The sequence below is a fragment of the Pelodiscus sinensis genome, chromosome 2, assembly GCF_049634645.1.
Source record: "Pelodiscus sinensis isolate JC-2024 chromosome 2, ASM4963464v1, whole genome shotgun sequence".
Taxonomy (NCBI): domain Eukaryota; kingdom Metazoa; phylum Chordata; order Testudines; family Trionychidae; genus Pelodiscus; species Pelodiscus sinensis.
In genome coordinates, this window is record NC_134712.1 from 203698163 (window position 1) to 203710886 (window position 12724).

General features: G+C 42.4%; 1 protein-coding gene across 11 annotated transcripts in view; it reads left to right on the forward strand.

Moving 5' to 3' along the window:
• The window catches only part of CRPPA (CDP-L-ribitol pyrophosphorylase A), a 175606-nt gene that overhangs the window by 42229 nt on the left and 120653 nt on the right, over window positions 1–12724 (forward strand). For all 11 annotated transcript variants that reach the window (XM_075922289.1, XM_075922288.1, XM_075922285.1 and 8 more), the window contains one exon: window positions 8753–8857. In XM_075922289.1, coding sequence (XP_075778404.1) covers window positions 8753–8857 — 105 coding nt within the window. The remainder of the gene's footprint in view (window positions 1–8752; window positions 8858–12724) is intronic.

A 12724-nucleotide genomic window follows, 5' to 3' on the forward strand; every position in this document is an offset into this window, starting at 1 on the left:
TACGAACTGCGTGGTCGCTATGTAACTCAATGGATCCGAGTTACGAATACATCGAGTTACGACCAAGTGTTTGGTCCATAACTCGTTCATAACTCAAGGACCGGCTGTAATCTGCTCAATTTGTTCTGTTATCAAACTGCCAAATACTACAGTAATGTGATTCCTGGGTATTAGGTGAATTCCATATAGTCAATGGAATTACACCAGAGAGAATTTAGCCATTCATGTATTTTACCAATGCTTCTTTCTTCCTTTGTGCGTGAATGTATCATTAAACCTGTTAAAATTAATGCTACAAGCCTGACTTGGATTTAAGATTCCAGTAATCCAGAAAACTCAGTCATACAATTAGCAATTATAGTTATTTAATTTCATTTCCTTTTATTTTTTATGTTTTTGCTGTAATCTTTGTCCCTTATTTATCTCTTTTCCCATGACATCTTCCACTTCATGGGTGAAGACAGCTTAAGCAAAGCTCTCCTCCACTCCAGGATTTATTAAGGGCCTAATCCAGAGCCCATTGGAAAGATTCCTATTGATTTAAAGTTTAGGCTTTGGTTCAACAAAATACATAAACTAGTGAACTGACATGCTTGAAGTTAGATGTTTAACTATCTTAATGAATCATTGCAGTAAGTGGTGGGAATTCGGGGAGGCAATCTTGTGCATGAGTGGTGTAATCATGGACAGTGGGATATGCTAATATATTAGAAAATCCTAATTTTGCAAATTTAAGTTAATTTATGTGAAACTATAAAATATTCCATCCATCATAATACGTGATCAGATTCATTAGATACATTGATTAATGGCTGATCATGATACATATGTGAATACAATCTTGGTTTTTACTTTCCAACGAATAAATGCATTACATTAATATCTTTATTGAACTGAAAAAACTGGAGCAGGAGATTCTAATGAAAACTTAACTGTTTCACCGTTATCCCCTCAATATTTGCTTCACTTTACACTCAGAGCTTACTGGAAGCACTCCAAAATCCAATCTCCTCTTCACATATCAACTTGTGGAAATTGCCTGTCATCCAGGGATCTCCAAAAAGTTGGTGCCTTGGAGTATGAGATTTCTTCACTTACCTTTTGGCAGGAATTCTTTCACTGCATTAGTGTGTAAAGCAGTGGACACCAAGCAGTAGATCGAGTGACAGAACTGAGGACACGGATAATGGGGAAACCCACTTCTCTGTATGTTGACATATTGTAATTCATTGTGGACTTTCTGAAGAACCATGGACTGCTGACATTCTCTTTGTCACCTGAAGTGACTGTGATTTTCCACTTAGTCTTTTTCTACTTGTTTTTGTTGTTACTTGTTTAAAAAGGAATGGTGTGACTAAACTAGGAAAAACAAAGCTAAGAAAAATTCTGGAAAGGATATATGGGGGCTCAGAAATCAGTGCTGCTCACTCTTTTTGTGAGACTGGTACTAAATGATTTCTTCATATTCTCATTTTAAACATTCGGCTATGTCTCTACTGCTCCCATTTTGTGGAAAAAATATGTAAATGAGGCTCTGCTTTTGTACAAGACACTTTTGCGCAAGAGACGTTCTTCCGTGTTTTTTTCAGGAAGAACAGCTCTTGCGCAAGAGGGGGTTTTGCACAAAAGTCTCTTGTGCAAAAACGGAGCCTCATTAATTATGCAAATGAGGTGAGGCGATATTCCACGCTTTGCCTCATTTGCATATTTATTGTGCCAAACAGGTGCAGTGTAGACATAGCCTCTGTATAGCGCCATTGGTCGCTCATGCCTATTTAAATGTGATCCATTGAGCTGGAGTTTAATGTCCACTCAGACAAAAAAAGGTATTTAAGTCTTTGCTTGAAATCCTTTTGCTATGAATTGATTGTATGGAGTATAGATATTAGTAAAAGCCACTAATCACTGCCCTTTGAATCACAGTAACAGATTAAGGCAGGGGTGGGCAAAAGCCACTAGTGGGCTGGATCCATTTAGGGCTATGATCTGGCCTGCACGGCTGTTCCAGGCCCTATCTTAATGTATAACTGTGGTTCAAAGAGCAGTTATCTATTTTCAGTACTTTTACTAACATCTATACTCCACAAAGTTGGGAGGGATTGCTAATAACAGAAGAGGACTAGAATATCATACAAGAAATTTTGGATGACCTTGAAAACTGGAGTAATATAAATGGGATACAGTTTGATAGTGCAAAGTGCAAGGTTATGCACTTAGGGACTAGAACAAGAAAAAAATCAATATCAGTTTTAGGGTGCATCAGGTGATGTATTTCTATTAGAGATAGAGAAATGTTACTATCCCTATACAAAGGACTAATGAAACCTAGGGTTACCAGATGGGTTTCAAAAAAATACTGGACACGTGATCTCAGAACGGGGGGGGGGGGGGGGGGGGGAGGGGAGAGGAGAGAGGCACTCGGGGAGAGGGGTTGGCTGGGGGAGATCGGGGGGGGTGAACTAGCAGACGGGAAGCAGGGATGGCCAAGAGAAGGTCGGGAGGAGCAGGACTGGCTGGGGGAGATCAGGGAAAGTAACTGACTGGCGGGGAGCAGGGCTAGCCAGGAGGAGGTTGGGGGGGGTGGGGTTGGCCGCGGGGGAACCAGCCAGCGGGGGAGCGGGGCTGACTCGGGTGCACGCAGATCCTGGGGTGCTGCCTGTCCTGTGCATTGGCGAATCCGGCCCCGGGGATTCCATCCCGGCCCAGCCCCCCTCCACTCTACTGCGTAGTTGCGAACTGCCTGGCTGGTAGACACACTCATGCAGTATGAGCATGTGTACCAGCCAGGCAGTACGCAACTATGTACTGATACTTCTGATAATAATAAAAACTTATTTAATTAGAAAATACCGGACATTTATATATCTGGTATTTTCTCAATTTGTTTCCTAGACAGAAAGCTCAAATACTGGACTGTTTGGTTCAAAACCAAACACCTGGCAACCCTAATGAAACTTAATGTGTTCAATTCTGGTCTCCCACATTTAAGAAAGATGGACTCAAAATGGAACAGGTGTGGAGAATGGCTACTAACATTATCAGATGTATGGAGAATGTGTCTTACAAGAGGAGACGTAAGGAGCTTGTCTTGTTTAGCGTAGCAAAATGAAGGTTGACAGGAGATATGTTTGCTCTCAAAAATACAGCAGAGGGACACATGCCAGTGAGGGAGAAGAGTTATTTAAATTAAGGAGCAATGTTGGCACAAGGCAGAGCAAGGCGCTGCTGCGTGGCACAGTACTAGCAGGGCTCGCGTCATGCCACAAACTGTTTTCCCTGTTACTGCACTTTTAAGGGCTGTAGGGCAAGGGGATTTATAGAATGTTGATGAGTGTGGACAGAGTGGGCACCAGGGCAGCTATGAGAATCGCTGGAGGCCAGTTATTTTGCAATAACTCTAATTGGGCCATCTACACATGCTCTATTTCAAAATTACTATTTTGAAATGGACATTATTCCTTGTAAATTGAGGGTTACAGAATTTGGAATAAGACACGTTATTTCGAAATTATTTCAAAATAATGGGCTTGCTGTGAAGACACTCACTTTATTTTAAAATAACGTGAATTATTTCAAAATAACGCTGCAGTATAGACATGCCCTGAGAGACATAGCTAGGCTGACTTAGCCCCCACTGTAGACAGTGCTAGGTCAATGGAAAAACTTGTGATTGGGTGTACCTACCCCACACAGAACAGCAGGGAGTTGCCCAGGCCCAGCTGGCTGAAAGGGCCCCACCCCCATGGCTCTGCTGGGCATGCTCCCAGGGGAGCCAGGGTATAAAAGCCAGGGAGCCATTCAGTTGGGGCTGACCACCAGAGGGGAAGGAGCTCCGGTCCAAGCTCCAGAGCAGCCGCAGCGGCAGTAGCGACAGCCCCCGCCAGGGAGGCCGTCCAGAGGGGACCGACCCACCGAGCAACACCCCAAGAACGGATCAGCGCACCAGGAGGTGTAGGAAGTAGCCCAGGGCAGAGGATTGTCCTCTGGGAGCTTGGCATGTTCCGCCCCGCATCCCCGCCGAGCTGGTAGCGGAATTTGCCACTGCCAATAGGGCCCTGGGCTGGGACCCGGTGGAGTGGGAGGGCCTGGGTCCCCCTACCTCTCTGCCCCAGAACAATCCAGCTCCCTAGCATTTGGGGAAGCTTACTTTGGACTGGACCGCTAGGCCATTGTGACCTTGAGAGAGGGGAGTGAGTGAGTATCTGACTAGGCCTGCAAGGCCATATTTACCCTGTTAGAAGGGGCTGTACTTTGGGACTAGGCCAGCAGGGCTGTATTCACCCTAATAATGGGGGCTATACTTTGAGAATTAGGCCTACAGGGCCGTATTCACCTTAATAGAGGGAATCGTACTCTGGGACTGAGCCTGCAGGGTCCTGTTTGCCTGGTGGAAAGCGAATATGGACCCTGACTTTGGGCACTTTTGGACCGTCAAAGGGGCTAGTCCCTGGACACCCCTCTTGGAGAGGTGAATTAACTAAAGCAACAGGAGAGTGTTCCTGTTGCTATAGTGATTACCTACAATGCAGCTGCTGCAGCTGTGCCTCTCTAGCATTTTAAATGTAGCTGTACCCTATATAATTAAATTGATTAAGGAAATATAAGACTACTGTGAGTCACATTATAGAATTGTCGCTCCTTTCTTCTGCAATCAATCTAACAGACTTTAAAGACATTCACAACTGCCGTGTTAGGCATTATTGGTTTTTTTCCTTCCCTAAACCGAATAAGGAAAGAAAGGGGAAAAGGGAATAAAAAATAAATGTATCAGATTACTTTTTCTGTCGCCCTATAAAATTCTCATTTCATACTCCCTGATTATGGTACTTATATGCTAATACTGAGGTATAAATAAGTAAATGAGTATAAATAATTTGGCTTCATTCTTCTCTGCTTATAGTACAGCTGCTCCCTGAGTTATGACCACATCCACTTACGACCATCCGCACTTACGATCAAAGTGGTCGTAGATGCGGATCCGAGTTATGAACGGCAATCTGAGCTTATGAGCAGCGTGGTTGCCATGTAACTCTATGGAATCCAAGTTACGAACACTTCGAGTTATGGACCAGTTGTTGGTCCCTAACTTGTTCGTAACTTGGGGAGTGGCTGTAGTGTTAAAATGTTCTGCTTTGGTTTTCTGCTTCTAAATTGCTGTACGCCACAATTAATTGTGTAATCATGCCATATTTTAATTACTCAGAGATTGGAAAAGGAAAACGTTTTCTATATATTTTTCGATGGGCTCTAATGTGAACTTTTTTATTTTGGATAATATTTTCAGTTATTTTGGAGCATTTGCAGCTATAACTGAAGTCAGAATTTAAAACCATTTACCTTAACTCTATATTTTTAAAACTGAACATGACAAATAACTTCTCTAAACTGAGCGTGGCACTTCTGCAATCCCCGCCAAATCTAAAGAAAACTAATTTCATAGTGAAACTTGTATATAGGATATCTGCTAGATTTTTGGCCCTGGTCTAGACACTTAGAACATAATCTAGCCACGTGGGGAATTTCTCCTGCAGTGTTGTCTCCTATGCCATTCTTATCTTATTTTGAAATAACGCGTCTACACACAAAATGCATTTCGAAATAGCATTTTGCTATTTCAAAATAGCACGTCCACACTGAGTGGACTCTGAATCGCATTTAAGGCTGGCAGTTCTAGCAGGGCTCCAGGTCAGGACTTAACTACTTGGGGCTGCTGCCTGAGGCTTTCTGAGGTCTGTGCTGAAAGGGACACCCCTCCCCCCCCCCCCCCCCCCCCCGACAGCCAGTTCTCAGGTTTCCCTGCTTGCTTGTTTACTTTGATGAGGGACAGCAAAGCATTTTGTCTCTGCGTGCTCTGGTTGCCCTCACTTGGGACACCACAGCACTCGGCAACATGGAGCCAGAGCCGCTCCTGGGCACTCCGGTGCTTCTCTTGGACGCGTTGCTGCGAGCCTGGCTGCACTTTCTGCAGGCTGCCATCTGGGAGGTCTGTGGGGGGGCTGTCAGTATCCAGGAGGCTCTGCGGGAGAGCTTCCACCCTGAGGAGAACTAAGAGCCTCCCTGGTCTGCGCCATTGGGGGCTTGTGCCTCATTCCTCCCTCATGTCCTTTCAATTACCCCTTCGTAGCCCCCCTTCCTGATGTAAAATAAAATACACATTTTCATGAATGCAAACTCTCTTTATTTAATAAAACTGGGGAGGGGGGGAAATGAAACTCTGGTGAGACTGGAGAAAGGAGGCAGGACAGGGGAGAAGAGAGGGAAACCTGGAAGGAGGGATCTGGAAGGGGGAAACAAGAGGAAAAATGGGGAGGGGAAGCTCAGCATTGGGGATCTCGCTGGACCAACATGATTTTCATGCAGACCTGCTCCTGGGTTCACATGTGGCCTTTGGTGGTCAGGCTGGCAGCTATCCTGCCATAGATGGCCGTGTTCATCTGTCTAGTGCAGAGATCATGGATATTGGGAGCATCCCCTCCAAACCTGAATAAGGTCCACGATCTCCACCCTGGATCTTCTCCGAGCCCTGGCAGGCTCTTGGGAGCTGGCAGACTACTCCTGGGGAGCAGTGGAAGGCTGGCTGCCTGTGCTTGCTGGCTTCTGTTTTGGGGCTACGGGTCAGGGGCGGTGACTACTGAATCTGGGCTGGCAGGTTTGGCACTGTGACCAGAGTCTACTCCTTTAAGGGCTCTGGGAGTGGGGGGAGGGAGAGAAGTGTTCTTGGTTGAGGCCACCAGGGCAGCCTAGGAAGGCTGGAGGCCCCCTATTTCGAAATAAGTGTTTGTACAGCACTTATTTAGAAATAGCTATTTCAAATTTGGCGTTATTCCTCGTAGGATGAGGATTATCAAATTCGAAATAAGTGCTCCGCTGTTATAAGGGCTGTTATTTCAAAGTAACTTTGCTGTGTAGACATACCCTTAGGGAGTGTAGAGTAGCCTATGGGCTGCTTAACTTACATCAGGGTCAGGACAGTATGAGAATCAGGGTGTTATAAACCTCAGTCTATGTTTTGTGATGAGTGTAGCTGTGCTCTTTCCACTCCTACTATTCTTTCCTTTGAAATCCTCAGTAATTAGATATGCTCAGATGCTTGGCAGGGACGAGAGGAGAAGGGTGTTGTTAGGAGCATGCCCTTTCAAATTGATAGGAAAGTGAATGGAATTCCATCCACTTTGTAACCTTGCAATTGTGTAAGTAATACATTCATTATAACTAACTGACTTATGTTATAGCAAAAGGTTTGGATTAAACTTAAACACAAGTTGTAGGCCTCAGACAGGCCAGCCAGCTTTGTTAACTTAGCACCAGCTCTGTTTGATGTTAGCATGTTCTGATGTTAAAGTGAAGGGATGGCGTATTGTAATATATAGTGATGTTAATATTAGGAAAGGCCTTCTAATAGATAGAAAGAAGTTTAATGTTGAAAGACTTTGTAACTTTGTTAAAGTGACTAGAAGTACCCTTTTGTCCCACGCTCCAATTGTGTAAATGTATTGTTTGTGTGAATGAGAGAGAGAATGTTTTAGGAGAGATTAGTGTGAAGGCCTCTGCATGCCCAGATCTTTATAGGAAGGGATGGAGACTCAGAAGCACCAAATAATTATCAACTAAGCGAAAGCACACTGAAGACGCAACTGGACCAAGTCAGATTGACGAACCCTGAAGTTAGTGGCAAGCACCCCTTGATAGGGAACCAGTAACAACTTTAGCTTGAAGACAACACCTCCGAGGGGTTGTCAGCGTATAGATATCAAATGCCTGTGAGAACAACTTCTTCCTCATAAGCATATGTCGTAGGAAGATTGATTGTGACGCTGAGTGACTGATTAAGGCCTGACAAGGCAAAAGGCATAGACTTGCATGGAAGGAAAATCCCATAAAGGATGGGGCTACTTGTATGGTTCTTCGGGTTTCCGTCCTGCTAAGACTATGGAGTGTCAGTCCAGACTGACAAGAACCCGGCTCCTTCCTCGCACCTGACCTATCTGGCCAATAGGTTGGGCCAAGCAATAGACTGGTAACTATTCCATCAGCAGGGTGCGTACGTGCGTGTGTGTCTGTGTGTGTGAAGGTATATGCTACTTTGTTATATTATCAATAAATGCGGCATGTTGCCTTATCCCCCTGAAAAAGATCCTGTGTGCTTCTTTTAAGCATAACAACTTCATGTGAAAACTTGTGGTTATAACATGGAGCCGTATTACTGTAGGGTTCTGTATGTGTTTGACCATGGATGCACAGATATGTAAGGGATATATAAAATCTCATTTAACTCCCTCATTTTCCCATTTTCCCATACTTTAAATACATTGCCCATTTTGTCTTTTGAATGAAAATGCCCATTCTTCTACTGCCAGCTACAGAGTACCCCAGTGTTTGTGAAGTTAACTGTTAAATTGATATTTCAATAATTCCCTTTAAAAATCAAGGCCTCAACAGCAACTTTTCATAACTTGAACTTCTGATCATCAAAGTTTAGCACCTAATGGTGCACAAAGGCTATCTCGAGTCGTGAAAGTATGTAAATTACTAAAGTCTGGCATAGTGTGAACAAGGTAGGTTTCCTAGCGTGGCTTTGCCAAGCCACCTGTCCCCTAACCTACACAAGTTAAGGTGCCAGTGCTGCGGATGGAATTGTAAGGACACCAAATGTGGTTAAACTAGAAAAATATTTTGTCACTTTGACCATTAATGTGATGATTATACTCTTAACTGTAATAACACAAATTTGTTTTTGTTTTAATTGATACAGTGTAGTGATTATGACTTGGATTATGGGACGGAATGTTTGCATTTGGCTCTAAAATACTGTAAAACAAATGCCAAACTTATAGAGGGATCACCTGACCTCTGGAAGGTAAGAGCAATGTTTCATTCATTCATTCATTCATTCATTCATTCATTCATTCATTCATTCATTATTAGGCCCTGAATGTTCATTTTAGTCATTTTTGTAAAATTTTAAAATATCACTAATGCACTTAGCATTAGCCAGTTACAAACAGTGATTGTCTAATGTATTATTACTGGCTTTTCTATGAAGCATTTTGGTGTTGTGATGAGTTACATTACACATCCAAGAACTGATATGTTTCCAGAGGGATCAACATCAGTCTCTTTACTTCCACCAGAGGAAAATAACTCCACCCTAATTAAGGAGAACTGACACAATAATAATGCTTCAAAGGGTTTTTGAAATTTAAAAGTATCTAGAATAGGATGTCTGCAGCCTGTTGTCCCTTATACAATGGGAAACAGTTTTAAGTAATTAAAAATGCTAAAACAGTCTTCCTCTCTGACTCTGCTCCACACATTTTTGTAGAGGTTTCTAGATCCTTAGTAAGCCACAATCCATCAACGGATATTCTTTTAGAACAGCTTTGTTTTGTCCATAATCTTCAGTATCTTTGGATTCTGTCTGAGGAAAAAATGTCCTTTCTCAGTTCTTTAATTCTTGAAGAGACATTTGTAGCAGTTTTGGCCAATCTCAAGGTACTCACCCAAAAGCTGCTTCACTAAACTGATGATAAAACAGAGAGCTGCTACTAACAGAGACTTCAGGAGGTAGCCGAGTTAGTCTGTTATAGGAAAAAAACCAACCCATGAAAGCTCATGATACCACCTACATGTTTTGTTAGTCTATAAAGTGCTACCAGACCATTTGTTGGGTTTTTTTACTAACAGAGAGACATCCTTAGTAAGCCAAGTTTTCCATCCCACCTCTTGAGAGGAGGGTGACGCAATCTGAAAATCTTGTTTTAGGAATATTCCTTATCTGATATTACCTCAGAGCAGTTCTGCCATCTTTCCACCACCCTTTCATTATTTGGAATGCTGTTTACATCTCATTAAACTATGGCTTAACTGATGTAACCATAGAAAAGATGATTTTTACGTGCATGTAATGCTGTTCCTTTTAATTATGTCAGGTCATTTTATCTGACTTATCTAGATCATGATTGCTTTTGTTTAATAACTACTCTTAGTAACACTTTTAAATGTGAGCACTGCTATTTGCTACCTTTGTTCTATAAATGCTTTATGTAATAATTTTATTTTCAAAGCTTGTACTCATTTTTGGAGTGAGAATCATTCACAAAGCTGAAAACAATTATGAGCCAAATCAGCAGAAAGGTAGAATTTAATCAGAAAAGTGTTAATGATATTGGGAATTGCTTAAGAACAGTTGACTAGATGCTCCAAAGGCTACAAATCCACAGTTAAGGAAGGACTACCAGTCCTGGCTTAAAGGGCAAGTTAAGACAGCTATAAAAAAAATGTATGTATAAAACCAATGGGAGAAAGTTGGTAGTAAGCCAAAGGATGTATATGTATCAGATGATAATATATTTCACTCTGACAGCATCTGAGGATACTAACCTGCAGCTGCTATAACTAGACACTTTAAAATTACACCCAGACAACTCACATCTTCAAGTTTTAACAAGAGCTGGCTAAGAAGATCTCTGGAGCATAAGTATTAATTTTTCAGTAAGTCTTGGATCACTGAGGAAATTCCAGGGAACTGGAAGAAAGCAAATATTGTGCCAATATTTAAAATATCGTAAATGGGATAACCTAGGTAACTAAAGATTTATTCTCCTGACATTAGTTCTGAACAAAATAGACAATGGCCGATACAGGATTGTATTAATACAGAATTAAAGGAGGGTAATACGATGAATCATAGAATCATTGGACTGGAAGGGACCTCGAGAGGTCATCGAGTCCAGCCCCCCACCCTCAAGGCAGGACCAAGCTCTGTCTACACCATCCCTGACAGATGTCTTTCTAACCTGTTCTTAAATATCTCCAGAGAGGGAGATTCCACCACCTCCCTTGGCAATTTATTCCAATATTTGACCACCCTGACAGTTAGGAATTTTTTCCTAATGTCCAATCTAAACCTCCCTTGCTGCACTTCAAGCCCATTACTCCTTGTCCTGTCCTCAGAAACCAAGAGGAACAAATTTTCTCCTTCCTCCTTGTGACACCCTTTTAGATATTTGAAAACCGCTATCATGTCCCCCCTTAATCCTCTTTTTTCCAAACTAAACAAGCCCAGTTCATGAAGCCTGGCTTCATAGGTCATGTTCTCTAGACCTTTAATCATTCTTGTCGCTCTTCTCTGTACCCTTTCCAATTTCTCAACATCTTTCTTGAAATGTGGCGCCCAGAACTGGACACAGTACTCCAGCTGAGGCCTAACTAGTGCAGAGTAGAGCAGCAGAATGACTTCACGAGTTCTGCTTACAACATACCTGTTGATACAACCTAGAATCATATTTGCTTTTTTTTGCAGCAGCATCACACTGTTGACTCATATTCAACTTGTGGTTCACTATGACCCCTAGATCCCTTTCCGCCATGCTCCTTCCTAGACAGTCGCTTCCCATCTTGTATGTATGGAACTGATTGTTCCTTCCTAAGTGGAGCACTTTGCATTTCTCTTTATTAAACCTCATCCTGTTTACCTCTGACCATTTCTCTAACTTGCTAAGGTCATTTTGAATTATGTCCCTATCCTCCAAAGAAGTCGCAACCCCACCCAGTTTGGTATCATCTGCAAACTTAATAAGCGTACTCTCTATCCCAATATCTACATCATTGATGAAGATATTGAACAGTACGGGTCCCAAAACAGACCCTTGCGGAACTCCACTTGTTATCCCTTTCCAGCAGGATTTAGCACCGTTAACAACAACTCTCTGACTACGGTTATCCAGCCAATTATGCACCCACCTTATCGTGGCCCTATCTAAGTTATATTTGCCTAGTTTATCAATAAGAATATCATGCGAGACCGTATCAAATGCCTTACTAAAGTCTAGGTATATGACATCCACCACTTCTTCCTTATCCACAAGGCTCGTTATGCTATCAAAGAAAGCTATCAGATTAGTTTGGCATGACTTGTTCTTCACAAACCCATGCTGGCTATTCCCTATCACTTTATTACCTTCCAAGTGTTTGCATATGATTTCCTTAATTACCTGCTCCATTATCTTCCCTGGGACAGACATTAAACTGACCGGTCTGTAGTTTCCTGGGTTGTTCTTATTCCCCTTTTTATAGATGGGCACAATATTTGCCCTTTTCCAGTCTTCGGGAATCTCCCCTGTCTTCCATGATTTTTCAAAGATCATAGCTAAAGGCTCAGATACCTCCTCTATCAGCTCCTTGAGTATCCTGGGATGCATTTCATCAGGACCTGGTGACTTGCTGACATCTAACTTTCCTAAGTGATTTTTAATTTGTTCTTTGTGTATCCTAACTTCTAAACTTACCCTCTCTCTGCTTGTATTCACTACGTTAGGCACACCTCCAGACTTCTCGGTGAAGACCGAAACAAAGAAGTCATTGAGCATCTCCGCCATTTCCAAGTTTCCTGTTACTGCTTCTCCCTCCTCACTAAGCAGTGGGCCTACCCTGTCCTTGGTCTTCCTCTTGCTTTTAATGTATTTATAAAAGGTCTTCTTGTTTCCCTTTATGCCTGTAGCTAGTTTGATCTCATTTTGTGCCTTTGCCTTTCTAATCTTGCCCCTGCATTCCCGTGTTGCTTGCCTATATTCATCCTTTGTTAGTTGTCCTAGTTTCCATTTTTTATAGGACTCCTTTTTTATTTTGAGATCGTGCAAGATCTCCTTATTAAGCCAAGCTGGTCTTTTGCCATATTTTCTATCTTTCCTACACAGCGGAATTGTTTGCTTTTGGGCCCTTAACA